This window comes from Erythrolamprus reginae, chromosome 6, assembly GCF_031021105.1.
Source record: "Erythrolamprus reginae isolate rEryReg1 chromosome 6, rEryReg1.hap1, whole genome shotgun sequence".
In the NCBI taxonomy this organism is placed as follows: domain Eukaryota; kingdom Metazoa; phylum Chordata; class Lepidosauria; order Squamata; family Dipsadidae; genus Erythrolamprus; species Erythrolamprus reginae.
The window spans coordinates 15,906,312-15,931,221 of record NC_091955.1 but is presented as its reverse complement, the minus strand read 5'-3'; the positions used below and the strand labels follow the sequence as shown (position 1 = coordinate 15,931,221).

At 46.2% G+C, this 24,910-nt stretch overlaps 1 protein-coding gene across 1 annotated transcript in view; it reads right to left on the bottom strand.

Moving 5' to 3' along the window:
• LOC139169335 (G2 and S phase-expressed protein 1-like) overlaps positions 1–24,910 on the bottom strand; it is a 61,928-nt gene that overhangs the window by 14,963 nt on the left and 22,055 nt on the right. The window contains 2 exon segments of the mRNA XM_070755334.1: positions 1–14; positions 94–151. Coding sequence (XP_070611435.1) covers positions 1–14; positions 94–151 — 72 coding nt within the window.

Genomic DNA, 24,910 nt, shown 5'->3' with positions numbered 1-24,910 from the left:
CATCTTCATTTCCACTATAACGGAGATAAATTAAGTCAGGTCCACATACTTCTCTCCATTCTTAATGCACCTTGATTTTAATGCTAATTTTACCTTGTGGGAGATAGTGAAAGGTCAAAATCAAATTTTTCTTCAGTCAGGAGGTGAAAATCTGAAATTGCAATAGTACATCATACATTACTATTGTAACATTTATAATAGTTAGTGAGATGGGTGGCATATAAATTTAATAAACAAACATACCTGGGATTCACTTTTTTTCCTACAGGAACCAAATTATTATTCAGCACCCCTTCAAATTATTGTACCATATTGCCTCCAACAGGCATTGGTTTCATGAACTTTCAGTTTACTGGATTGACTCTGCTTAACAGATATTCACAGGATAGGAACATCTCTTTATTTATTCATATTAATCGAATGAACGCGTTACTAATTGGTGTGGAACCTATGTTAATAGCATTTATAATAGGAAAGATATTTGTTAGCAAGTGAGCTTCTTTTGAACTTTTATCCCAAAAAAATTTCAACGCAGGAAGTGTCTACATATAGCAAATGGCTTGGTTAAAACATTAGCTTTAACAATAAGCAAAAGTAATGATAAGAAAGAGAATTATCTTTGGTTATTTTCATTAGGGATTTTAAACATGATACTCAACTTATGACCGTAATTGAGTCCAAAATTTATGTTGTTAATTGAGAAATTTGTTGAGTTTTGCCCCATTTCAGTGTTCCCTCTAATTTTTTGGGGGGGTGGACGGAAAAGTATAGTGTCTGAGCGGCAGTCCCTTCGGGACTGGGCGGCACAGAAATAATAAATAAATAAACAAACAAACAAACAAACAAAAAACCCACCCTGTTTTGACTCAGAGAATTTCAAAATAAAATACTGTACTGTGTGTCTATAACAGTGAGCTCATAATAGGGCAACTCTATCAATATCAAAATGCCACTTAAATAGTTGAGCTAGTTTCAAACTAGATTTTTATTTTCTTTCTTTCTTCCTTACTCCCATTCTTTTTCTTTTTCTTTTCCTTCCTCTCTTTTTTCTATCTGTTTCTCTCTCTTCCTCTCTGTCTCCTTCGTCTCTCTCCTTCCCTCTCGGCTTCTGGGCAGGTTTGGAAAACTCTGAGTTGATGATGATTTTTAAGTGAGCGATTGCTCACTGCTCAGCTTAGAGGGAACTATGCCCCATTTTACAATTTTTCTTGCCATATTTAAGTGAATTGTTTGTAAAATTAATATGGCTTTCCCATTGACCTTGCTTGTCAAAAGGTTGCAAAAGGTGATCACATGACCCCGGAATACTGCAACTTTCCTAAATGTGAGTCAGTTGCCAAGCATCTAAATTTTGATCATGTCACCATGGGGAAGCTGCAACAGTCATAAAGTGTGAAAAACAGTCATAGGTCACTTTCTCCAGTGTCGTCGTAACTTTTAACATGCACTAAATGAACTGTTTTAAGTCAGGGACTAACGGACATTTTCTTTGTGTTTCTGGCAGATAGTGATGTAAGAATTTGCAAGCTGATCAATAAGTCAGCTGGGGTGGTGCAGCAGGTAGAGTGCTGTACTGCAGGCCACTGAAGCTGACTGTAGATCAGCGGTTCAAATCTCATCACCGGCTCAAGGTTGACTTGGCCTTCCATCCTTCCGAAGTGGGTAAAACGAGGACCCGGATTGTGGGGGCAATATGCTGGCTCTGTTAAAAAGTGCTATTGCTAACATGTTGTAAGCTGCCCTGAGTCTAAGGAGAAGGGCGGCATAAAAATCAATCAAACAAACAAACAAGTAAATAATAGATGTAATGGGATGTCCTGGGTGCAGAAAAGGACACCCTGGAAGAAACTACCCTGTCATCATCATCATAAATAATAATAATAATAATAATAATAATAATTATTATTATTATTATTATTATTATTATTATTATTATTATTATTATTATTTATTATCTCCAAGGACTTGGAGCGGCTCACAACAGCAACAAAATACAATATGATACAAATCCAATATTAAAACTAATTTAAAAACCCACTATTACTAAAAAACATTCAATTCTACACAATCACACCATTCTCAAATGCTAGGGTCAGAGAGATGGGGGAGGGGGGGAAAGAGGATTAGTCCCCCCATGCCTGGTGGCATAAATGCGTCTTTAACATCTTGCAGAAGGCAAGGAGGGTGGGGGCAATTTGAATCTCCAGGGGGGAGGTTGATTCGAGGGCCAAGGCCACCACAGAGAAGGCTCTACCCCTAGGTCCCGCCAGACGGCATTGTTTAGTCGACAGGACCTGGAGAAGGCCAACTCTGTGGGACCTAATTGGCCGCTGGGATTTGTGTGGCAGAAGGCGGTAGGTATTCTGGTCCGATGCCATGTAGGATCCATGTCATGGATCTGTCAAGCTGTTTCTCTTACCTTCAAGTGGACTTAGATTGATTTTTGTATCTTTCTGTAAAGTCACAACAGAACTTAGAACAGTGTTTTTCAATCTTGCACATGAATATGATTGTTCCTGTAGTCCAGGGGTCCCCAAACTTGGCAACTTATGGCACCTTATGGATTTCAATTCCCAGAATTCTCCAGCCATCTACTGTAGTCTGTAATTTTTCTGGAAATCTGTTGGAAGCTTCTTGTATGTGAAGTGAAATGTCTTCAAAGAAAAACAAGAAAGTTCAGTTACCTCCTGAAAACACCTTTGGGACAACCACGATCTGGAGGGCAGAGAATGGATGCTACATATCTAATCTGGATTAAAACAGGGGAGCACTTACCGTTTCTTATTTCAAATCTATTTCTGAAAAGTCCTCGTGGTTTTTCGTTGTATATTTGCTGGAAAACGTCATTATCTTCCAGGGAGGTCCTTGCATAGTGTCCAGTTGCTATTGCATCAGCTCCTGGAATAGTTTTGGAAAAAATAAAGGCAAATTACCGTATTTTTCGCTCTATAAGACGCACCTGCTGATAAGACGCACCTAGATTTTAGAGGAGGAAAATAGAACAAAAATATTTTGAGCCAAAAAGTAGCTATCACACATGAGCAAGTTCTTGCATCCATAATTCTATCCTTTCTATGTCTTCCTCCCTCTTTCCTCCCTCCCACTTTCCTTTCTATCTCTCCCTCCCTCTTTTCTTTCTATCTTTCCCTCCCTCTTTCCTTTCTATCTCTCCCTCCCTCTTTCCTTTCTATCTCTCCCTCCCTCTTTCCTCCCTCCCTTTTTCCTTTCTTTTTCCTTTCTATCTTTCTTTCCCCCTGCCTTTCTCCAAGCCCTTCCTTTTCCCTCTCCCTAACTACCCCCTTCTCCCTCCTTCATCTTTCATTCCCTCTCTCTCCATCCCTCTTCCTTTCTCTCTTCCTTCCTCCCTTTTTTGTTCTTTCTCTCTCCCTCCTTCCCTCCCTCTATGTCTTTCCCTCCCCCTTCTTCCCCCCTCTCTTTCTCTTCCTCTTGCTTACTTTCTCGCTTTCTTTCTCATTCTTTCTCCCCTCCTTTCTTTCTCTCTCTCTTTCTCTCTCGTTCACCACGCCGGCAACAGAGAGAAAAAGAGAGAGAGAGGGAGAGTGGAGGGCGCCGTTGTCTTCGCCTCTTCCCGACAGCTCTGCAGCGAAGAGGAAACAGTCGCGCACCGCCTCCCGGGAGCCCAGCCGATTTTTGGAGCCGAAAACAAAACGGCTCCAAAAGTCGGCCGGGCTCCCGGGAGGCGGTGCGCGACTGTTTCCTCTTCGCTGCAGAGCCACACGGAGGCGAAGACACGGTGCCCGGCCACGCTTCGCCTCCCGGGAGCCCAGCTGAAAACAAAACGGCTCCAAAAATCGGCTGGGCTCCCGGGAGGCGGAGCGTGGCCGGGCACCGTGTCTTCGCCTCCGTGTGGCTCTGCAGCGAAGAGGAAACAGTCGCGCACCGCCTCCCGGGAGCCCGGCTGACTTTTGGAGCCGTTTTGTTTTCGGCCGGGCGGAGGCGGCGCACGGAGGCGAAGACACGGTGAACGGTGCTTCGAGACCTCCCCGCCTCTTGAAGCGATTCCCGTAGCCTTCCCAAAGGCTCGGAACCGCCAACGCTCCTCCGGTGCCGCTCCGCCTCCTAAACCTGCGCGGTGGAGGCGTCCCCCGGCCCAGCACTCCCGGAGGCCGAAAGGCACGGCTCTCTTCAGGGTTGGGAAGAGGAGAGGCGGCGACAGAGGCGGGACACTTTAGGTGAGTATATCGCCGCCGCCCCCTGCTCCAGCGCCTCCCCCCCCCTCCCTGCCTGCAGCTTCGCTCCATAAGACACCGCTGATTTTTCATCCTACTTTGGGAGGAAAAAAACTGCGTCTTATGGAGCGAAAAATACGGTAGATACTTTTATTTCACGACTTTTGTTTTTTATGACTTTCTTCTGTACCACTTTGGTAGGAGGAAACTCCACTGAATTCAGTAATACTTTCTCTGAATACAAAAGTGTATGACTGCACCTTCAATTAAGACACAAATTGATCTGAAAAGCCAGATCTTGATAGGCTGTAAAAAGATTATATGCCAAATTAGCACTGATTTTCAGGTTTATTCCACACCTAGGTTTTTCAGAACAGAAATCACCACTGAAACGAGAACTTACCAATGTTATTCATAGCATAGTGTAGGAAATAATTGAATTTGATGTTTTTATTACATATAATATCAGGATTAGGTGTCCGTCCAACTTCATATTCATTTAAAAGATAGCTGTAGGTGGAAATATAAAAAAGAAATTGGCACATATTATCATACATGGTGGACGTGTCCTGAGACTAAAATATTTTGGAACAAAGTGGAGAATTGGATAAATGAAATAACAAAGGAGAAGATTAAAAAATCTCCTGAATTTTTTCTATTGGGCATTTCAAATACAATGTATAAAAAAGAAATTTATTATTTAATAATACATATATTGGTTGCGGCCCGAATAGTATTAGCACAGAAATGGAAAGAAAAGACAATACCAAAAGATGTTGAAGTGTTTAAAAAAATTATAGAATGTGCAGAATTAGATATGATGACTAAACGTTTGAATAATCAAACTGAAACAGAATTTTACAAAATATGGGACAAAGTATATGAGTGGTGGAATTTTAAAAATAGTATTAATAATTAAACATATAAGAATATATAACTATTTGAAAAATTATAAGATAGAATGAAATAGTATATAGTATAACAAAGTTAGAAGTGTTTATTTTATTTTTTCTGTATTACTAATATTTTCTTTTTTCTCTTTGTACAAGTATACAATATTTTAATAGATAAAGAAATTTAATTAATAGGCTTAATATTAAAAACATAGAGTTAAATTTAATAAGAATGTAATCTACACGTGTGGCATTTCTGTATTGATTTGATAACAGTTAGGGTTTTTATATTTTTGTATTAGTTAGACTTCTACGACAAGCGGAGCAATGGCAGCTCCTTAAATGTTTAGTGTTGTATGTCTTTGTCTGTCCTTTTGAAAAACAATAAAAATATTTTTTTTTTAAAGATAGCTGTAGGTAAGGAAAAAAAATACATTACAATGATTACGAATTTTTGGAAATGCAGAGGCATGTTTACTGCTCCACCAAGAATCCCAGTTACTTGATATAAAGCTAAAACCTGAATCATATCAAATTCATCAGAAGCAGCTAACAGAATAGAGAAATCTCTTTGCCCTGACCAGATTTTACTGAGGTTGTTTCAGTTTATAATTAGCGCCTTATTTTAAATCATTTAAAAATGAAAAAAGGATTGGTTTATAATAGTGTTTTTCAAATGACCCTGGGATGCTGCAACCATCATAAAAATATGCAGTTGCCATGTGCCCAAATTTTAATCATGCGACCAAGTGGATGCTGCGACAGGACTGGCTGTAAGTAATTTTTTTCCAGTGCTTTTGTAACATCAAACAGTTACCAAATGAATGGGTGTAAGTCAAGGGCTACCATTATTTCCATATTATCCCCAGGAAAACCATGTGCCTGTATTATACACATCAGAAATTAAATTCAACTCAAGAAAGTCTGCATCTTTAGTTTATCATTGGTGGCTCTTCAAATAAACTTCCTTCAAATCCATGGTGGATTGCTTTTGCTTCCAGAGGCAAAGGAGATTTGTTAGACTTCAGAATGTTCTAAAATTCTTTATATACACTTTTCTAACCAAAGCATAGAGCTTTGATGCTTTGCTAGATTATAAAGAGCAGTAGAGGAGAGAACTAACCAAGGAAGCTTGCAAAGCCTACATAGGAAACCCATTAACTTTGTTTCTCTTATTAATCTTCCCGGTCACACAAGTTTTCCTTCAGCAATTCTCTTACCTAAACACTTCATTCCAATATTCTTTAACATGGGAAACTTGGCGAAATGGAATATTGAGTATCTGACACACTTTATATGCATCTTCATAATCTTGATTGCCTTGACAAATTCCTTTTTCATCCACCAAGTCCCAGTTGTTCATGAATACGCCAGTCACATCATATCCTGTTCAGATGTGGAAAGTAAGAAATGAGAAAGTATAAGAGACAATACTATACAAGAAAAATTAACATACGGTACTTACAAACTTACAATACTATACAAGAAAAATGAACATGCTTACAAATAATATTAAATCTTTCACTTTAAAAAAGTGTTTTGAATCATCTCCGGGACCGCCTTCTGCCGCACGAATCCCAGCGACCGGTTCGGTCCCACAGAGTTGGCCTTCTCCAGGTCCGGTCGACTAAACAATGCCGTCTGGCAGGACCCAGGGGAAGAGCTTTCTCTGTGGCGGCTCCGACCCTCTGGAACCAGTTCCCCCGAGATTAGGATTGCCCCCACCCTCCTTGCCTTTTGCAAACTCCTTAAAACCCACCTCTGCCATCCGGCATGGGGGAACTGAAACATCTCCCCCTTGCCCATGTTGTTTTGGTGTTAGATTGATTGTGTGCTTGTTTTTTAATATTCTGGGGTTGTTTTTTATGAATGTTTTAGCTTAAATTGTAATTGGATTGGTGGGTATTGGATTTGTTATTATGTATTGTTTTTACCTTGTTGTGAGCCGCCCCGAGTTTGCGGAGAGGGGCGGCATATAAATCCAATAAATCTAATCTAATCTAATCTAAATCTATGGCAAAAACTCATATCTCCTACACTTTATCCAGTTTTGGATAATTCTTACTATGCTAATATAAAATATACTATTCCAAGAATAATACATTGTGAACATGGCAAGTAGAAAATCTTCATTCTAGCTAGATTTAGAATTAGAATTGAAAGGGACCTTGTAGGTCATCTAGTCCAACCCCCCCACCCACCCCCAAGCAGGAGTTCCTACACTATTTGAGACAGATGGCAGTCCAATCTCCCCTTGAAGGTTGCAAATGTTGGGGCTCTCATGACCTCCACTGGCAAGCTGTTCTACTGGTTGATCGCTCTCACAGTCAGAAAGTTTCTCCTCACTTCCAGGTTGAATCTCTTTTTGGTCAGCTTCCATCCATTATTCCTTGTCTGGCTTTCTGGTGCCATAGATATGTCAGAACATGTAGACAATAATGGACTGAATAGACTCTGGTCATAGATTGCCCATGAAAACATTGAATTAGCTCATGTTTAGCTTCATCATTAAAATATAGAGACTGTTTAGAGAAGGCTGTAAAGCACTATGAAGCAGTATATAAGTCTAAGTGTTATTGCTATTATTAAAATATAAAATGAAAAATGAAATAAGAGTTTAGCAAAAATATCTTTCAAAGTCTGTGTGTGGGTCTCAATATATAACAATATCGATCTGCAATTCTTTGAAATCGAAGGTATAAGTAAAACAAAGGTGCAAGTGAAACAGGGAATTATGGGAGTTGAAGTCCACAGGTCTTAAAGTTGCCAGGTTTGGGGACCCCTGCTAGGCATTTGCATTACATTGCATACCCTTCCTTTTTCCCACACAGCCTCAGCCCCCCCCCCCCCCCCCCCATTTCAGCATATAGGGAATTAGGGTATCCATGTCAGCTACCATTTCATCAGATGCACAATCTGATTACAAATTTTTCTTTATGCTTGCATCAGGCAATCTATGTCAATATTGAACACCCCACCCCCCAAACTTCACTGTGCTAGAAAGGGGGGGCATTATTTCATCCTCACATCAACCTCAGGAAGATGGAAGGCCGAATCAACATTGAGTCTGCTGAGATTCGAACTGCCAAGTTGCAGGTAGACGGCAAACAAGGTGGTCTTTGACTTACGACCACAATCCAGCCCAAAATTAATGCTAGACATTTGTTAACTGAGTTTTGCCCCGTTTTACCACCTTTCCTGCCACAATTGTTAAGTTAATCGCTGAAGTTAAGTATGTAACCTGATTGTTAAGGCAATCTGGCTTCCCCTGTTGACTTTGGCCAAACAGAATTTTGCAAAAGGCGATAGCACAACCCCAGGACTCTGCAAAGGGCATAAATATCAGTTGCCAAACATCCTAATTTTGATCATGTGATTATGGGCAATGCCACAATGGTCGTAAGAGTGAAAAAATTATCATAACTCACTTCTCTGATTGCCATTGTAACTTTTAAAGGTCACTAAAGGAACTGTTGTAAGTCAAGGACTACCTGTATTCAAAATGCTTTGCCTTCTTTCGAAGCACATTTTTTAAAGCTGCTCCCTGCAACCCTGGGCTCTCATAGTGGTCTTCCATCCAAGCATTTAGGCTGAGGCTGCTTAGCTTTTGCAGATCAACCAAGGTCATCTATGTTGACCCTGGACTTAATGAAGCACAGTGGACCAACACCAGCAGATGACATGGAGAATTCTGGGAATTGAAGTCCGCAAGTCTTAAAATTGCCAAGTTTGAAGATTTCTTGGCCTACAGCAAAGGCTTTATGTTTGCTATGCTTTAAATCCCTGGCTCCCAACGTGGAGCCCACAGGGAGCAATTTCATTTTTACTGGGGGCAATTGGAACCTTGTTTAAACCTAGTTAATGGCCTTTTAGGCTTCCTCAGTGTGAGTAGTTCACTTTTTGAATAATAAGAATTATATGTGGGGGGGGAGGTCTCGCGATTTTAGAGATGCTTAGGTGGACATGGGCAAATAAGATTGGGAACCACTGCTTTAAATTCTAATAAAACTTCTGACTTTCAAAGCGAGACTTTTGTAGTGCACTGTCTGTTCAATTGTTATTAAGTGCAGCTACGTTAATGATTTGGGGTCCCCCCCCGACATGGGTAAAAGGAAGACTAGGAATATGCTGAGGGAATATGGGGGGGGGATATGCTGACTCTGTAAACCGCTTAGAGAGGGCTGTAAAGCACAGGATAATGCTCTCGCCACAGTCCTCAGGAATTCCGACCGGAAGGAGCATTTAGCCGACCGGAAGGAACATTTAGCAAGGGCAACTCTTTCCCTCAGGCTTCGCCCACCAGATGCTACTACGAGCTCTCTCAAAGGCCTTCGCAAAGGGAATGCCGGGAGTTGTAGTCTCCATATACCGAAACGGAAGTTTTCCTGAGGGAAAGAAAGCGCGGATGGATGAGGGAGAGTTGAGGCCGGGTATGTGGGGGGTGAAATACAGGGCTGGCTGCTCTCCGCGCCCTCCCCTCGTTCTTAGCTGGGGAATCCTCACCTCTTCGCCTCACCAGCAGAGCCGCCACGGCGCTGTCTACGCCGGCAGACATGGCGCACACCACACGCCGTCGAGCGGCTCTCATCACGGTCTAGCTTCGATGCCTCAAAAGGCCGGCCGGCCGCGCTTCCTTTCCCGACCGCGGCATCTCTGAAGGGCAGAAGCAGGACGGGGCCGCCCCTGTGGGCGGAGCTGAGCTCACAAAAGGCCGGGGAAACCGGGCTTCCCCTCGGCTCTCCTTCGGGAGGAAGAGGGCAGCTTTGGCGGGGCGTGAGGGAAGAATACCGACAGTGGGAGGGGACTTTCCTGTCCTTTTATCTTTGGGTCATGCAGCGGCTGAGGAGGAGGATGGTGGAAGCTGACGTCCTCCCTTTTTTTATTCACCCCAGGCGGAGGAATGGGAGCAACAGCTGGAGGACACCCGTGTGCATGCGCACCTGTGCGCGCATCTTGAGTCAAGGGATGGTTCCTGGCGGCCGCTTGAACCAACCCCTGCATTTTTTTTCCTGAAGATGATTTTTTGAGCTGTTTTTTGTTTTTTGCCATTTCTTTGCTTTCTGGGGTTCTTTTTTATATAACTTTTTAAAATTGATTTTCATAACAATATAATCATTTAACATTCACACAACACATAACAGTATGCTCAGTGTTAAGTGCCCTCCACCAAAATGGGGGCATAATTTCTATATACCATTTTACCTCAAGAGCAGTACAGTGATCTCTCGGTTAGCGCGGGGGTTACGTTCCAAGACCTCCCGCGCTAACCGATTTCCGCGTTATATTGGATGCGGAAGTAAAACCACCATCTGCGCATGTGCGCCATTTTTTTCATGGCCGCACATGCGCAGATGGTGGAGTTTGCGTGTGGGCGGCGGGGAAGACCAAGGGAAGATTCCTTCAGCCACCCAACAGCTGATCTGCTCTGCAGCGCGGAAGCAGCGAGGAGCCGAAGATGGGGTAAAGGCAAAGGGGCAGTCGCTTGGCTAGGGAGGCTCGGCCGAAAGCGGCTGGAGCGGCAGAGCCGAGCACGCCTTCCGCCCGGGAAGTCCTGCCCCTTCATCCCCACCCCTCGCCCCTGTGGTCGGCGGGGATGAAAGGGCAGGACTCCCTGGGTGGAAGGCGTGCTCGGCTCTGCCGCTCCAGCCCCTTTCGGCCGAGCCTCCCCGGCCAAGCGGCAGCCTTCCACCGGGAGGCTCAGCATTCCGTCAGTCGTAGCGCTGGCTGTCAACTTTTCTTTTTAGCACTGGGGAGGCAAGTCAGCTCCTGCCCAGTTTTAAAAAGAAAAGTTGACAGCCAGCGATTGTTCCGCTGCCGCCAGCATGGCCTGGCTGGCAGCGGAAGATGTAACGGAGCCCACGGGGGATTCGCCTTCCTCCCACCCGCAGCCGAGACTGATTGTGGGCTCCTTCGCAACCTCGGAGAGCTTCCGGGGCATGAAAGCTCACGAAAACCAGGAAGCTCTCCGAGGTTGCGAAGGAGCCCACGATCAGTCGGCTGCCGGCGGGAGGAAAGCGAATGCCACGGGGCTGGGCTCGGCTCCCCCCTCGGCTCCCCCCCTTACCAGCCCCGCCGCGGAAGGCTCCATTCTGTTCCCTGCCGGCCCGATTGAGCGGCCGGCGGTCTCCATTCAGGGAACAGAATTAAAAAAAAATTATTTTTTAATATTTTATTTTTTTAAATAATATTTTTTGAAAAACCGCGTTGCAGCGTTTCGCGCTAATCGAGAACGCGCAAGTCGAGGGACCACTGTATATCTATTTACATATAAAGTAATTTCTGGGGGTCTGAGAGAAAAGAGACTGGCTCTCAGGTTCTCCTGGGTTTTAACCAAGAGACTGATGTTATATATATTTAATGTAATATTAGAAAATTTAACCTCAAAATTCTACCAAAAGCTGGCATTAATAAGCTATAGAATATTTGAATTGGGTGCAATTAGTTATAATCAAAACTGCACTGTTAATGTAGATTTGCTAACAGATTGGGTTCTTTATATTTCCAAGAATGTAAAAGTTGGGCTTAGTCAATGTTTTAATTATATATTTTCTACTTCTAGCTAATAGATCTGAGCTCTCCTTTGATCAAACTAAGTCCTGAAGGAAATAAAGAAAATTCACCTTTGCTAAAAACTGACACTCTTAACAAGAATATTTACGGTGTGTCAAAGTATTGATGGCAGGCACTGTTGGACTATTACTGTAACCAACATTTTGAAAGAATTGCATTTATAATATCTTCAGGAGAGATGGATCTGCAAAGCACATTTTAAAGCAAAACCAATAAAACCCTTCATTTTTGAAATACCATAAAAGCCTTCCTAGTATAAAATACTACCACAATAAGTACACTAGGAGGTGATAGCATCTTTCAAATTCTTTTAACAAGCAGCAGTTGCAACATTAATTTTTATTGAAATACATGGTTTGTATTTTGACATGACAGATAAACTAACCTCCTTAGCTAGAATTCTGTTTCCCCCTTTTTAGTAAGGTCTTGTTCTATTTCGATAGAAGATTTATCTGGTGAAAATGTAAGCGCAATAGGTATAATTCGTGGTGGAGATAAGTCTTTATTCAGAATTCCAACCCTTTATTCAGAATTCCAACCCTTTATTCAGAATTCCAACATCTTTATTCAGAATTCCAACCCTGCAATCATTTACAGTGGTACCTCGTCATACAAACCCTTCATCATACAAACTTTTCGAGATACGAACCCAGGGTTCGGAATTTTTTTGCCTCTTCTTACATGCCCTGGTACCTCCTCATGCAGCTTGAGGTAATGGTATGGCCGAGAGATTTGTTCGCGTGGCCAAAGAAGCCCTGAAAAGATCTCAACTAGGTAATATCCAGGAATGCCTGGATACCTTCCTCTTAACGCAGCACATAACACCTAGCACAGTCACGAACAAAAGCCCGGCTGAACTGTTAATGGGCAGAAAGCTCAGGTCACCTTTGGACAGGTTGCATCCCTCCTACTTAGATACTAAACAGTACTGCTCTGATTCCCCCGAAAGATCATTTAATGTGGGGCAATCAGTTTATGCCAGAAACTTTGACTGGGTAAATCAGTGGGAGAAGGGAAGCATAGCGGAACAAACCGGCCTGAAAACCTACCACATCCTACTAGGGGATGGCCGCCTTTGGAAAAGGCACGTTGACCATCTAAGGAGGCGGCTGAAAACGACTAGCCTCCGGCAGGGGCTGTCCGAACAAACTAACGGAGCCTCTGAACCTTCACTCCCCACAGGGAGTTCAAATCGATCAAGCAAACACGACCCGGACAATGGGAAATAGATTAGGACTTACCGTGCCGCCGAGAGCACTCCAGCGTCCGAGAGCGGGCTCTGAAGGCGCTGCCGGGAGTCCACCGGATTCCACGCAGGAAAGATCTTCGCAGGCGGCACTTGCAACTTTCCACACGGACAGTGGGGAGCCGTCCTCCTTGGACGTCGAGGACTCGACTGAAGTGCACAGGTCAGCGAGGAGAGCAAGGAAGCCAAGCCGATTGGAGGGTGCAGTCGCTATAGGTGAAGGATTATTAAGTGGTTTCCTGGGGCTTTCCGAAGTGCTCTATTGGAAACACATATATGTGAGAAAAATTCATACAACTCATGGAACCATTTTGTTTATCTTTATTTTTATACAAAAAAACAAACAAGTTCCCGATCATATTATAAAAGCTTTATTTACTGAGAACATAAAACCATTTTAATTTGTAACTTTAGCTTTTAAGAAATGGTTGGTTTGCATTTACTTAAAACTGAAATGTTTGAACAGGCATTCATATTGAGGATTGGAGTTGTTCCCATTTTTATTTATTGAAGTATAAAACTTAGCTGGAAAGGACCGTTGACTTACCTGAACGGTCTTCTCGATGCACTGCAAGGAGAGTCCAGGATGGGTTATTCTCAGCCTGATTGGCTGGGACTGAGTTTAATTTAAATATTTAGATATTAGTCAGGCACCGCCCCTCTTAGCCCTCCAGTCTAAATAATACGAAGGAGCAGAATGAACTAACAAACATTTATTGAACCAAAAAAACTGGAGAGAAGAAAAAACTCCAACATGAACTAAGTAACTACGACCCTGGTCCCAAAAGCCGGGCGGGTCTGGACTCTCCTTGCAGTGCATCGAGAAGACCGTTCAGGTAAGTCAACGGTCCTTCTCCAATGCACTTGCAAGGAGAGTCCAGGATGGGATATGCCCAAGTTACCGTTATAGGGAGGGAGAAGGCTGGACCAGGGGCGTCGGAAAGGAACACACCCCCTGCAGGACCCTCCTCCCAAAGGCTGCGTCCGCAGACGCGTACTGATCGACTCTATAGTGTCTTATAAATGTAGACGGTTGGGCCCACGTGGCCGCCCTACAAATGTCCTCCAAAGAGGCTTGAGTCCTCCAAGCCGAGGAGGTGGCTGCGCTGCGAGTAGAATGTGCAGTGATCCCAGGAGGTATAGGCGTTTTCTTGGCGATGTAAGCCTCCGAAATGCACTCTCGCAACCAACGGCTAATTGATGGAGCAGACACCTTCTTCCCTAAGGAATTACTGGCAAAGGACACAAAGAGAGCTTCGGACTCTCTGAACGGTTGAGTCCTGCGGATATATAGTTTTAACGCACGTCTAACGTCCAGTTTGTGCCACCGTAACTCGGATGGGTGGCTGCCATGTGAACAGAAATCTGGGACCACAATGTCCTGAGAACGATGAAAAGTGGAATTAACCTTCGGTACAAATGCTGGGTCCAACCGTAGTACGACTCTGTCTGGATAAAAACGACAGAGGTCCTGCCTGGTGGATAAAGCAGAGATTTCGGACACTCTCCTGGCCGAGGTTATGGCTACCAGAAAGGCTGTCTTAATGGAAAGAAACCGGAGCGAAACCTGGCGTAACGGTTCAAAGGGAGGACCTGTCAGTGCATGCAACACCAGTGACAAGTCCCAGGACGGAAAACGGTGAAGTGTGGGAGGCCGGATGTTCGCGGCTCCTCTGAGAAAATCCCTGATCCAGGGGTGTCTCGTAAGCGGACGGGAGTAATCCTTGACCAAGACGGTAGACAGGGCGGCGACGTGGCGACGAAGCGTGTTTGGCGCCAGTCCCTTCTCCAGACCCGCCTGCAAAAACGAAAGAACTATCAACGGCGAGGCTCCCCGCGGGTCGACCTGCTGTTGCTGACAAAACTCACAGAACGCTGCCCAGGTGGCTTGGTAGACTCGTCTGGTAGAAGGTCTACGGGCAGCCTGTATAGTGGCAATGACCCCCTCAGGCACGAGCTGGCTCTTCAGATGTTCCCGCTCAAGCGCCATACGGTCAGCTGCCACCACTGGGGGTCTGGATGTTGTGTTGCCCCCTGCGTGAGAAGTATGCGATGAGACGGAATCCTCCAGTAGGGTGCTACCGACAAAGCCATCAGGTCGGCGAACCAGATGCGTCTCGGCCAATACGGAGCCAGCAGGAGAATCTCTGCCCGGTCCTCCAACAGCTTTTGGATCACCTTCGGAAGTAATGGAACAGGCGGGAAGGCGTAAAGCAGTCCGGATGGCCAGGGTCGATGCAGCGCATTCACCCCCTCCGCCCCTGGTGAGGGGAAGCGGGAGATGAACCTGGGAAGCTGGGCATTCTGGGGGGTCGCAAACAGGTCCAGAATCGGACAGCCGAACCTCTCGACAATCTCCTGAAAGATGGAGGGGTCCAGGCGCCACTCCCCCGGGTCCAGAGTCTCCCGACTCAGCCAGTCTGCGCATACATTGTCGACGCCGGAGATATGTTCCGCCGAGATTGATGCTAAATTGACCTCTGCCCATTTCAGCAGGGACTCCGACTGCGTCATAAGTCGCCTTGAGTGAGTTCCCCCTTGCCTGTTGATATGGGCCCGAGTGGAAACATTGTCTGTACGGATCAGGACGTGGTGTCCCCTCACCCAGGGCGCAAAACTCTGGAGGGCCAGAAACACCGCCCGTAACTCCAGAAAGTTTATGTTGCAGTCCCTCAAGTCCTGAGGTAACCAACGGCCCTGCGCTAGGTGGGACGCGAGATGTGCTCCCCAACCCGTTAAGCTGGCGTCCGTCGTCACGATGAGACGATTGCTGGGCAGGAAGGAAGAGCCCTTGTCCAACGCCGGAGATGTCCACCACCGAAGCGAGTTGCGAACCTTGGTGGTGAGAAAAACCCCCCGGTGGAGGTGGCTGGACTTTGACCGTTGGAACGGAAGCAGGAACCACTGAAGTGGTCGTAAGTGATGTCTTGCCCACGGTACAACTGCGATGCAGGAGACTAGGGTCCCCAAGATCTTTGATAGGAGGGAGAGTTTCGGAAACCTCTGACCGGAGAGTTGTCGCAAAAGTCGTCTGATGGAAGACCGTCTCTCCGGGGACAGGAACACCATCCCCAAGGTGGTATCGATGGTAGTCCCTAAATGAGCTAGCCTTCTCGTAGGCGTCACATGGCTCTTTTCCCAGTTCACCGTGAAGCCATGGAGTTCGAGTGTCCTGATAGTCAAGTGCAGGTCCTGATAGGCTGCCTCTCTTGTCTTTGCCAATATAAGGATGTCGTCGAGGTACGCCATGATGCGTACCGAGCGGTGTCGTAGGGAAGCCGTGAGAACATCCAAGAGCTTTGTGAAGGTCCTCGGTGCCGACGAGAGACCAAAGGGCATTGCCCGATACTGAAAATGAGTTCCGCCTAGACTGAACCGCAAGAACCTCCGGTGTGGTGGGAAGATAGGCACATGGAGGTAGGCCTCTCTGAGGTCTATGGATGTTAAAAAGTCCCTGTGTCGTATAGATGCGAGGATAGAGCTGAGGGAGTGCATCTTGAACCTCCTGTATTTTACAAAGAGGTTCAAGTGGCGCAGGTTCAGAATCAGCCTGACCCCTCCGGAGCTCTTGGGAACCAGGAAGATTGCGGAGTAAAATCCCCTGCCCCGTTCCTCCGGAGGCACCTCTTCTATGGCTCCAATGTCCCGAAGATGTGAAATCTCTTGATACAAGAGGGTCCTCTGTTGGGCCTCGGAGGGGATCCGGCACGGGACGAAACGACGAGGAGGTAGAGATAGGAACTCGAGTCTCAGACCCTCGGTGACGGTGGCTGTCGCCCAGGAATCCGAAGATGTCATAGCCCAGAGGTCCGCAAAGTGAGCTAGTCTGCCTCCTAAGGGGTTTGTGATGATAGAGTCACTTATTTTTGCGGAAACCCCGGTTAGCCCCCCGGAAAGGACGGCGTCCCTGGTAGGCTCTGTTGCGGTCCTGTGGGGTGAATCTGTCCGATCTGTAGGACCCCTGATTGAAGGAGCCCTGGAAGAAAGGTCTCGATGCCTGGGTGGTGCTCGAGGAGGGCTCTGATCGAAAGGGCTGACGCCTCTGATATGGGGTGAATCTTCTGTCTTGCCTCCTGGCTTTGGGCATGACCTTCTTTTTATCTTTGTCCTCGACTAAGACATCATCGAGGACCTCCCCAAACAGCTTTCCGCCCTTGAACGGAGCCGAGGCCAGGCTCCATTTAGACTTAACGTCCGCCTGCCAGCTGCGTAGCCATATTAAACGGCGGGAGGACAGTGACGAAGCCATAGCCCTGGCGGCAAACCTCGCCGCGGTAGCCGTCGCATCGGCGGAATATTCGGTGGCCGCCAAAAGCTTATTAAGGTCCTGGCGGAGGCGGGCGTCCTCGGGATCCACCCGCGACTGAATCTCCTTGATCCAAAGAAGGGTTGCCCTGTTAAAGAAGGAGGCCCCAGAGGCGGCCCGTATGGCCCAGGCCGCCATCTGATGTGTCTTCCGTACGATGTTTTCGGCCCGTTTGTCCTCTGCCTCTAGACCCTCCTGAGACTCCGAAGGGACCAGGGCGTTGGACACCAGACTGGTGACCGGCTTGTCCACCGTCGGGAAAACCAGCAAGTCTTCCATCGGCTGGTCAAAAGAGTAGAGCTTGCGGTCGAGGTTTGAGGGCCCCTGAGCCGCCGCTGGGTTCTCCCAAGGGCGCTGTATGGTTTCCAAGAAGAGGTGAGAGGAAGGGATGTTGACAGTTTCTTGTTTGGGAAGGACAAAAAGTCCCCCTGCAGCCTGTGCCGTAGCAGATGGATCATGGTGTCCACTCTCCCCTGCCTGTTCAATGGTCAGTTTGGCCTTGTTCAGCAAGACCTTGAACAGAGAGGACTTGAAGAGTCCAGCAAAGACAGGTTGTTCGGGGGGCTGGTCATCCCCCGACAGGTCATCCTCCCGGTCGCTGAAATCCTCTCTGGGGTAGTAATCTTCCTCCAATGCCTCAGAGACTGAGGCCGGGGCTGGAGCCGTCCAGGGGTCCCTCAGTCTGCGCGGAGGGAGACCGACAGGTGCCGGAAATTGCTGTGCCCCGGTATCCACCCCCTGAGAAAAGGTAGTCGCTATCAGCTCCTGAAGATTTGGGGGTATGGTTTGCCAGACATCCTGCGAGCTGCGCAATCCAGCGGCTGTTGGCGTGAAGGTGGAAGACTGCGCATGGCTATAGGAGGGTGGGACATAGGTCTGGGATGGAAAGGAACCAGGCCACATGTACTGTTGTCTTCCCACGTTGACCATCTCTGGGGGGTTAGGCTGGTGTGAGCGTTCAGGTGACCAGTCCCTCTCAGAGGCCGAACCTGCAACCCCTGTGATCAGCATGGGGGAGGCTGGCTCAACTGGGGGTCCCACTGGCCTAGATGGCAGCGAGGCCTGCCTTTGGGAGGCCTCCAGCTGCTTCTCAAGGGCCTTAATTCTCTTCTCAGCCTCCCTGAGGGATGAGCTTTGGGAGGTCTTTGCCCTCTGAGTCTTTTCTTTCGGGGTACTGGGCCTGGGAATGGTACTGGCCTCTTCCCCAACACGGGCAGGAGTTTCAGCCATAGCTGATGCAACAAAAACCAACACTCACGAACAGGTATCAAACCAGGTGCAGGAACACACAAAGGAGCCTCCACGTAATTCTCCAGAGAAATAAATGCCTCGGAGAAAGGATCGTTTTGGAAGCCTAGGCTATTGCGGCTGCGCAGCACTAGGCAGAATGAGGCTGCAGGCAGAGCAACCCCCCACCGAGAGGTGAGAAGCCCGTCGGCCTATTGGTGCCAAGTCCGGCCCTCGCGTTGCCTTGGCAACGCATAGGGCAGCTTGTTAGCTGTTTCCCAGCTCTGATGTGAAGGGCGAACACGCTGTCCAATAAGGAGGGGAGGCGGGAACTCCGCCCCCTTCCTGGCCTGCCGCCAAATCCCGCCAAAAAAGGGGGCCTGCTAACCGCTTTTCAGACAGCGGTTTTATTGCAGAGGCCACAGAGAAGGCGGGAACCTCCTTATACGTTCGAGCGGGCGGGAACTCCTCCTCCGCTCCGCCGATCGCCCCCCCCACCAAAATGGCGCCCGTCGCCGCCGGCTGTCATCGTTGATTGCTTTGCTCCGAGCTCGGCAGCGACGGGAAGTGAGGGAAGGCAGAGGGGCTCTCCGTGGGGGGGATCTTCCCAGGCTTCGTGTGTCCTCTTCTTGCGGCATATTCGCCTTGGAGGGCAGGCCCCCCATGGCGGCAGCCGACCGCCAAATCCACCGGGAGCTGCCGCGGAGGCTAGCAACCCGGGCGCTCCTCTCAGGCCCTTGTGTAGGGCCCACCGCTCAGAGGAGCTGCAGCCCAAGTGGGTTAACCCCGCGGAGGGTATTAACCCACGCTGCTCCCGAAGAACGAAGCCTCCCCCAGTGCCTGAAAGGTAACAGAAAAAGAAAGAATATTAATACAACCAATACATTTAATATCTAAAAGAAAAAACAACCAAAGTAAAAACCCCTGTTAGAGCAATTAACAGGAGAAGAAAACTCAAAGTCCCATTCTGCGACTGAGTTTTTTTAGACTGGAGGGCTAAGAGGGGCGGTGCCTGACTAATATCTAAATATTTAAATTAAACTCAGTCCCAGCCAATCAGGCTGAGAATAACCCATCCTGGACTCTCCTTGCAAGTGCATTGGAGAATAAAGTGATTTTTAAAAAAATATTCACAAAATCTGATCTGATGTTAAATTTCAAATCTCTTTTCTGAAGTACCTCACACCAACTAATAATGTATCCTAAAATGAATTGATTATAACTCTGGACCAAAAGCAAAGTGAACTAGTTTTCCAAAATTCTCAGTATCAGTTATCACTATTCTCATGTGCCAAGAGAAGCCACATTCTAGTGACTTCTCTCATAGAAAAAAAATTATTAAACACAAAATGTATATCTTTATAACTAAAGTAGCCTTTAAGCATGAAGACAATTTCATAATGCAAAACTATAGAGCGTTAGAGCAAGCCTTCACTTATAACTATGGACTCTGTATCATATCGATTTACATTTCATATACTGTATTTGTGGGAGTATAAGAAGATGTACTCCACCCCCCCTAAAAGAGTGTGGAAATGTCGGTGCGTCTTATACACCGAATGCAGCCATTTTTGCTGTCCTAAACACCCTCCACCTGCAGAGAGCTCTTGCTGCTGGAGAATGGCAAAATCATCAAATAATGGGCATTTTTCTGTCTTTTTCTTGCAAAAAGTGTGTAGGGAAACGGACTGGGAAGCCTGCAGATTGTTCCTGGGGAATGGGGGAAGGCCAAAAAAGATGTCTCCAATTTTGTGAAAAAACAGGCAAAAATGGCTCATTTTTCACTTAAAAATGGGGGCATCTTTGCCTTCTAAATACCCCATCTAGTATGACTGGAAGAGGAATTCTGGCAGTTGAAATCCACTAGTTTTAGAGCTGTGAAGTTTGAAAACTTTTGGATTAGGGAGGAGGTGTGCAAGTGTCTTCAAACTTGGCAAGTTTAAGATGTGTGGACTTCAACTCCCATTCCTTGAGCAACCATGACTGGGGCTGGAATTGTGGGAGTTGAAGTCCACAAGTCTTAAAGCTGTCAAGTTTGCAGTTTGTAAAAAGTGTACATGATTCTAAAAAGTATTCTGCTACACTGGTATTTTATTAAATAATATATTACTACACCATTTGGTTCAGAATACTTTTTTCCTTGTTTTCCACATGTAAACTATAGGTGCGTCTTATACTCCAGTGTGTCTTATAATCTGAAGCATACAGTTATTATAAAATTAGTCCTTTATATCAGTGATTTTCAACCTTTTTTGAGCCGCGGCACATTTTTTACATTTACAAAATCCTGGGGCACGTCACCAACCAAAATGATACAAAATGACACTCTAAGACACTCTCCTCTCTTTTTCCATCCCTGTCTCCTCCCCCCTTGTGTGTGTGTGTGTGTGAGTGTGTATACACACTCTAGAAACAGGTGAGCCCTGGGGGGGGTTTCTCTTATTCTTTGAGTTCTTTTTATCATATGCTTTAAATCAAGTCACTTCTCTCTCTTTTGTTTCTCTCTCTTTCCTCTCATTCTATGTCTCAATCATTTTCTCATTTCTCTTTTTTCCTCCCCTTTTTTCTCTCATTTCTCTCTCTCTCCCTTCCTCTCCTTTTCTCTCTCTCTCTCTTGCTTTCTTTCTCTTTTTCTTTCTTTCTCTCTTTTTCTCTCCCTCTTGCTTTCTTTCTCCCTCTTGCTTTCTCTCTCTTCCTCTCTTTTCTTTCTTTCTTTCTCTCTCTCTCTCTCTTGCTTTCTTTCTCTCTCACACACACACTCTCTCTCTCAGCAAAAAGTTGCGAGACCGGAACCTGAGCTTCCTTCTTTGCGGCACACCTGACCATGTCTCGCGGCACACTAGTGTGCCACGGCACACTGGTTGAAAAACACTGCTTTATATAATCGTAATTTCCTCAAATATCACTTATTTCAAAAAAGTGGCTTAATTCTCATTATCTATACTAAATTATATTATGATAATGATGATGATGGTTATTATTATTATTATTATTATTATTATTATTATATTTCTCTCTCCCTCTCCCTCTCTGTGTTGATACAGAAGGAGGTCAATGATATGGAAAATATTATCTATATAATGTAGAACATTATCTAAATAGGCAGATGAATTCCTAAAATTCTGTATACCAATACATTGTTTGACATTAAAAAAATATTTTCCCTGAGAAAATATTTTTCTCACTGGCCACTTTGAGAATACAAAATGAGTAAAGCTTATAAGTAATTGTGTGGAAAACAATTCAAATTAAATTCCTTTAAGCTTTTTTTACTTTAAAAACCTACTTCAGAATCCCACGGAGAGCTGTCTTCACCTTTCTCTTCCTTCATTGATTTAGCTATAAAATAAAATAGTAAATTGTGCCAATTCAGAGTATTGCTAGACACTATTTATTCCTGGTGTACGATCGAAAGGTCAGGGTTAATGGCTCAAGCCAGCAACAAATGCCTCTCGCACGAGTTTCTTCAAATTACTCTTGACTGGGTTTCAGAGCTCTAATGTTCTCCAAATCAAATGCAAAACAACGAGGCTTTAAATGTCCCCAGATTCAAAAGTCCATTGAGGAATTCCTGTATCTTTGTTCCTGTTAACTGCCGAACGATAATTCCCACACCGCTTTTTGCAAGCCCTCCCCTTTTGAAGCCTGCTGCAGCTTTCCAAATTGCTTCCAGCTGTGCTTTAGAATCTCCATCTGAAGCTGCACAGCTGTTCCTCCCATCCCACCATTCTACGCACCCTGACATTGAGGCAGACCTGGCGTGTGTGAATGAGACCTGGCTGGGCCCAGAGGGGGGGCGGAGCTCCTGTCTCGGAAATGGGCCCAACAGAGTTTCAGATGTGGCACCAGCCGTGATCCCAGGGAAGGGGGGGAGGAGTGGCAATTATAGCCAAGAAGAAGACCTTCAAGCTGCATAGGGTCACTGCTCCCGAGATTGCAGGTTGTGAGTCCCTTCTTATGAGGCCGGACCTACGGGTACACGTGGACTTGTTACCTGCCTCTCAGCTGCGTATCAACAGCCCTGCCTGCACTGCTCGAGGAGGTAGCCAGGCTGGCGGTGGAGTCCCCCAGACTTATTGTCTTGGGGGAGTTTAATCTGCCATCGCTCAGTGAACCCTCTGGGTTGGCGCAGGAGTTCATGGCCACCATGGACCTGACCCAAGTAGTTCAGAGCCTAACCCATGAGAGGGGGCACACTCTCGACATGGTTTTCCTCGCAGGACAGTTGAGTAATAATCAGATATTAAGGGGCTTAGAAACGTTGCCTTTGTCATGGTCAGATCTAATTTATTTATCAGCTCTTTATGTGGAACCGTATCAAAGGCTTTGCTGAAGTCCAGGTAGGCAATATCCACGGCACCACCTTCATCCAACACCTTTGTGACATAGTCAAAGAAATCGATGAAATTAGTCTGACATGATTTGCCTTCAGTAAAGCCATGCTGATTTGGCTCCAATAAGTTATTGTTTTTTAGGTGCTGATTTATCCTCTTTTTGAGTAGAGTCTCCATCATTTTAACTACAACTGATGTCAAGCTAACTGGCCTGTAGTTACCAGCTTCTTCTCTACTGCCCTTCTTGTGGATAGGCACAACACTGGCCATTCTCCAATCCTCAGGAACTTCTCCTGTTAACAAGGATTGGTTAAACAAATGGTATCCTTCTGCGCTGACTGGAGGGGTTGGGAGTGGCAGGCACCGTTTTACGGTGGTTCTCCTCCTACCTGTCTGGTCGGGTGCAGTCGCTGTAGGTGGCTTCCTCGGGCTTTCCGAAGTGGTCTATTGGAAACACATATATGTGAGAAAAATTCATACAACTCATAGAACCATTTTGTTTATCTTTATTTTTATACAAAAAAACAAACAAGTTCCCGATCATATTATAAAAGCTTTATTTACTGAGAACATAAAACCATTTTAATTTGTAACTTTAGCTTTTAAGAAATGGTTGGTTTGCATTTACTTAAAACTGAAATGTTTGAACAGGCATTCATATTGAGGATTGGAGTTGTTCCCATTTTTATTTATTGAAGTATAAAACTTAGCTGGAAATAAAGTGATTTTTAAAAAAACATTCACAAAGTCTGATCTGATGTTAAATTTCAAATCTCTTTTCTGAAGTACCTCACACCAACTAATAATGTATCCTAAAATGAGTTGATTATAACTCTGGACCAAAAGCAAAGTGAACTAGTTTTCCAAAATTCTCAGTATCAGTTATCACTATTCTCATGTGCCAAGAGAAGCCACATTCTAGTGGCTTTTCTCATAGAAAAAAAATTATTAAACACAAAATGTATATCTTTATAACTAAAGTAGCCTTTAAGCATGAAGACAATTTCATAATGCAAAACTATAGAGCGTTAGAGCAAGCCTTCACTTATAACTATGGACTCTGTATCATATCGATTTACATTTCATATACAGTGATCCCCCGGTTATTGCGTTCCCGGCCATTGCGAACAGGCTAATTTGCGATTTTTCAACCCGGAAGTCAAAACACCATCTGCGCATGCGTGCCCTTTTTTTCTATGGGCACGCATGCGTAGATGGCGCCGGGCAGATCAGCTGCTGGGCGGCTTCCCTGGGTCTTCCCCCTATTGCTGGCGGGAGGGCGAGCGGCGGGCATCAGCGAGGAGTTTCCCCACTGCCCACGCAAACTCCTCGCTGCCGCTCGCCCGCCCTTTGCCCGCCCACGCCGTTCGCTCCCCCTCTTGCTGGCGGGAGGGCGAGAAGCCCTCCCCAGCACCCGCTCACCCGCCCTTCGCCGCTCGGACGCCCTTTGCCCGGCCACCCGCCGTTAGCTCGCTGCTCGCCCGGCCACCCGGATTCGGGGGGGTGCTGGCAAGCCGCCCATGCCGGCGGCGACGTTTTAAAACAGCCGCGCCGCTTTCCAATGAGTCCCGAAGACAAACGTCAAACTTCCGCGTTTGTCTTCGGGACTCATTGGAAAGCGGCGTGGCTGTTTTAAAACGTCGCCGCCGGCATGGGCGGCTTGCCAGCACCCCCCGGACCCCCAACCCAGGTTTGGGGGGCTGCTAGGAAGCCCCCCATGCCGGCGGCGACGTTTTAAAACAGCCGTGCGGCCCCCAATCTTCGGCTCCTCGCTAGCGCTGTGGAAGTAAAAACACCATCTGCGCATGCGCAGATGGTGTTTTTACTTCCGCAGCGCTACTTCGCTAAAACCCGCTCGTTGCGGGGGGTCCTGGAACGGAACCCTCGCAATGATCGGGGGATCACTGTACTGTATTTGTGGGAGTATAAGAAGATGTACTCCACCCCCCCTAAAAGAGTGTGGAAATGTCGGTGCGTCTTATACACCGAATGCAGCCATTTTTGCTGTCCTAAACACCCTCCACCTGCAGAGAGCTCTTGCTGCTGGAGAATGGCAAAATCATCAAATAATGGGCATTTTTCTGTCTTTCTTGCAAAAAGTGTGTAGGGAAACAGTAGAGCCGGTGCCGTTTCTCCCGCCCGAC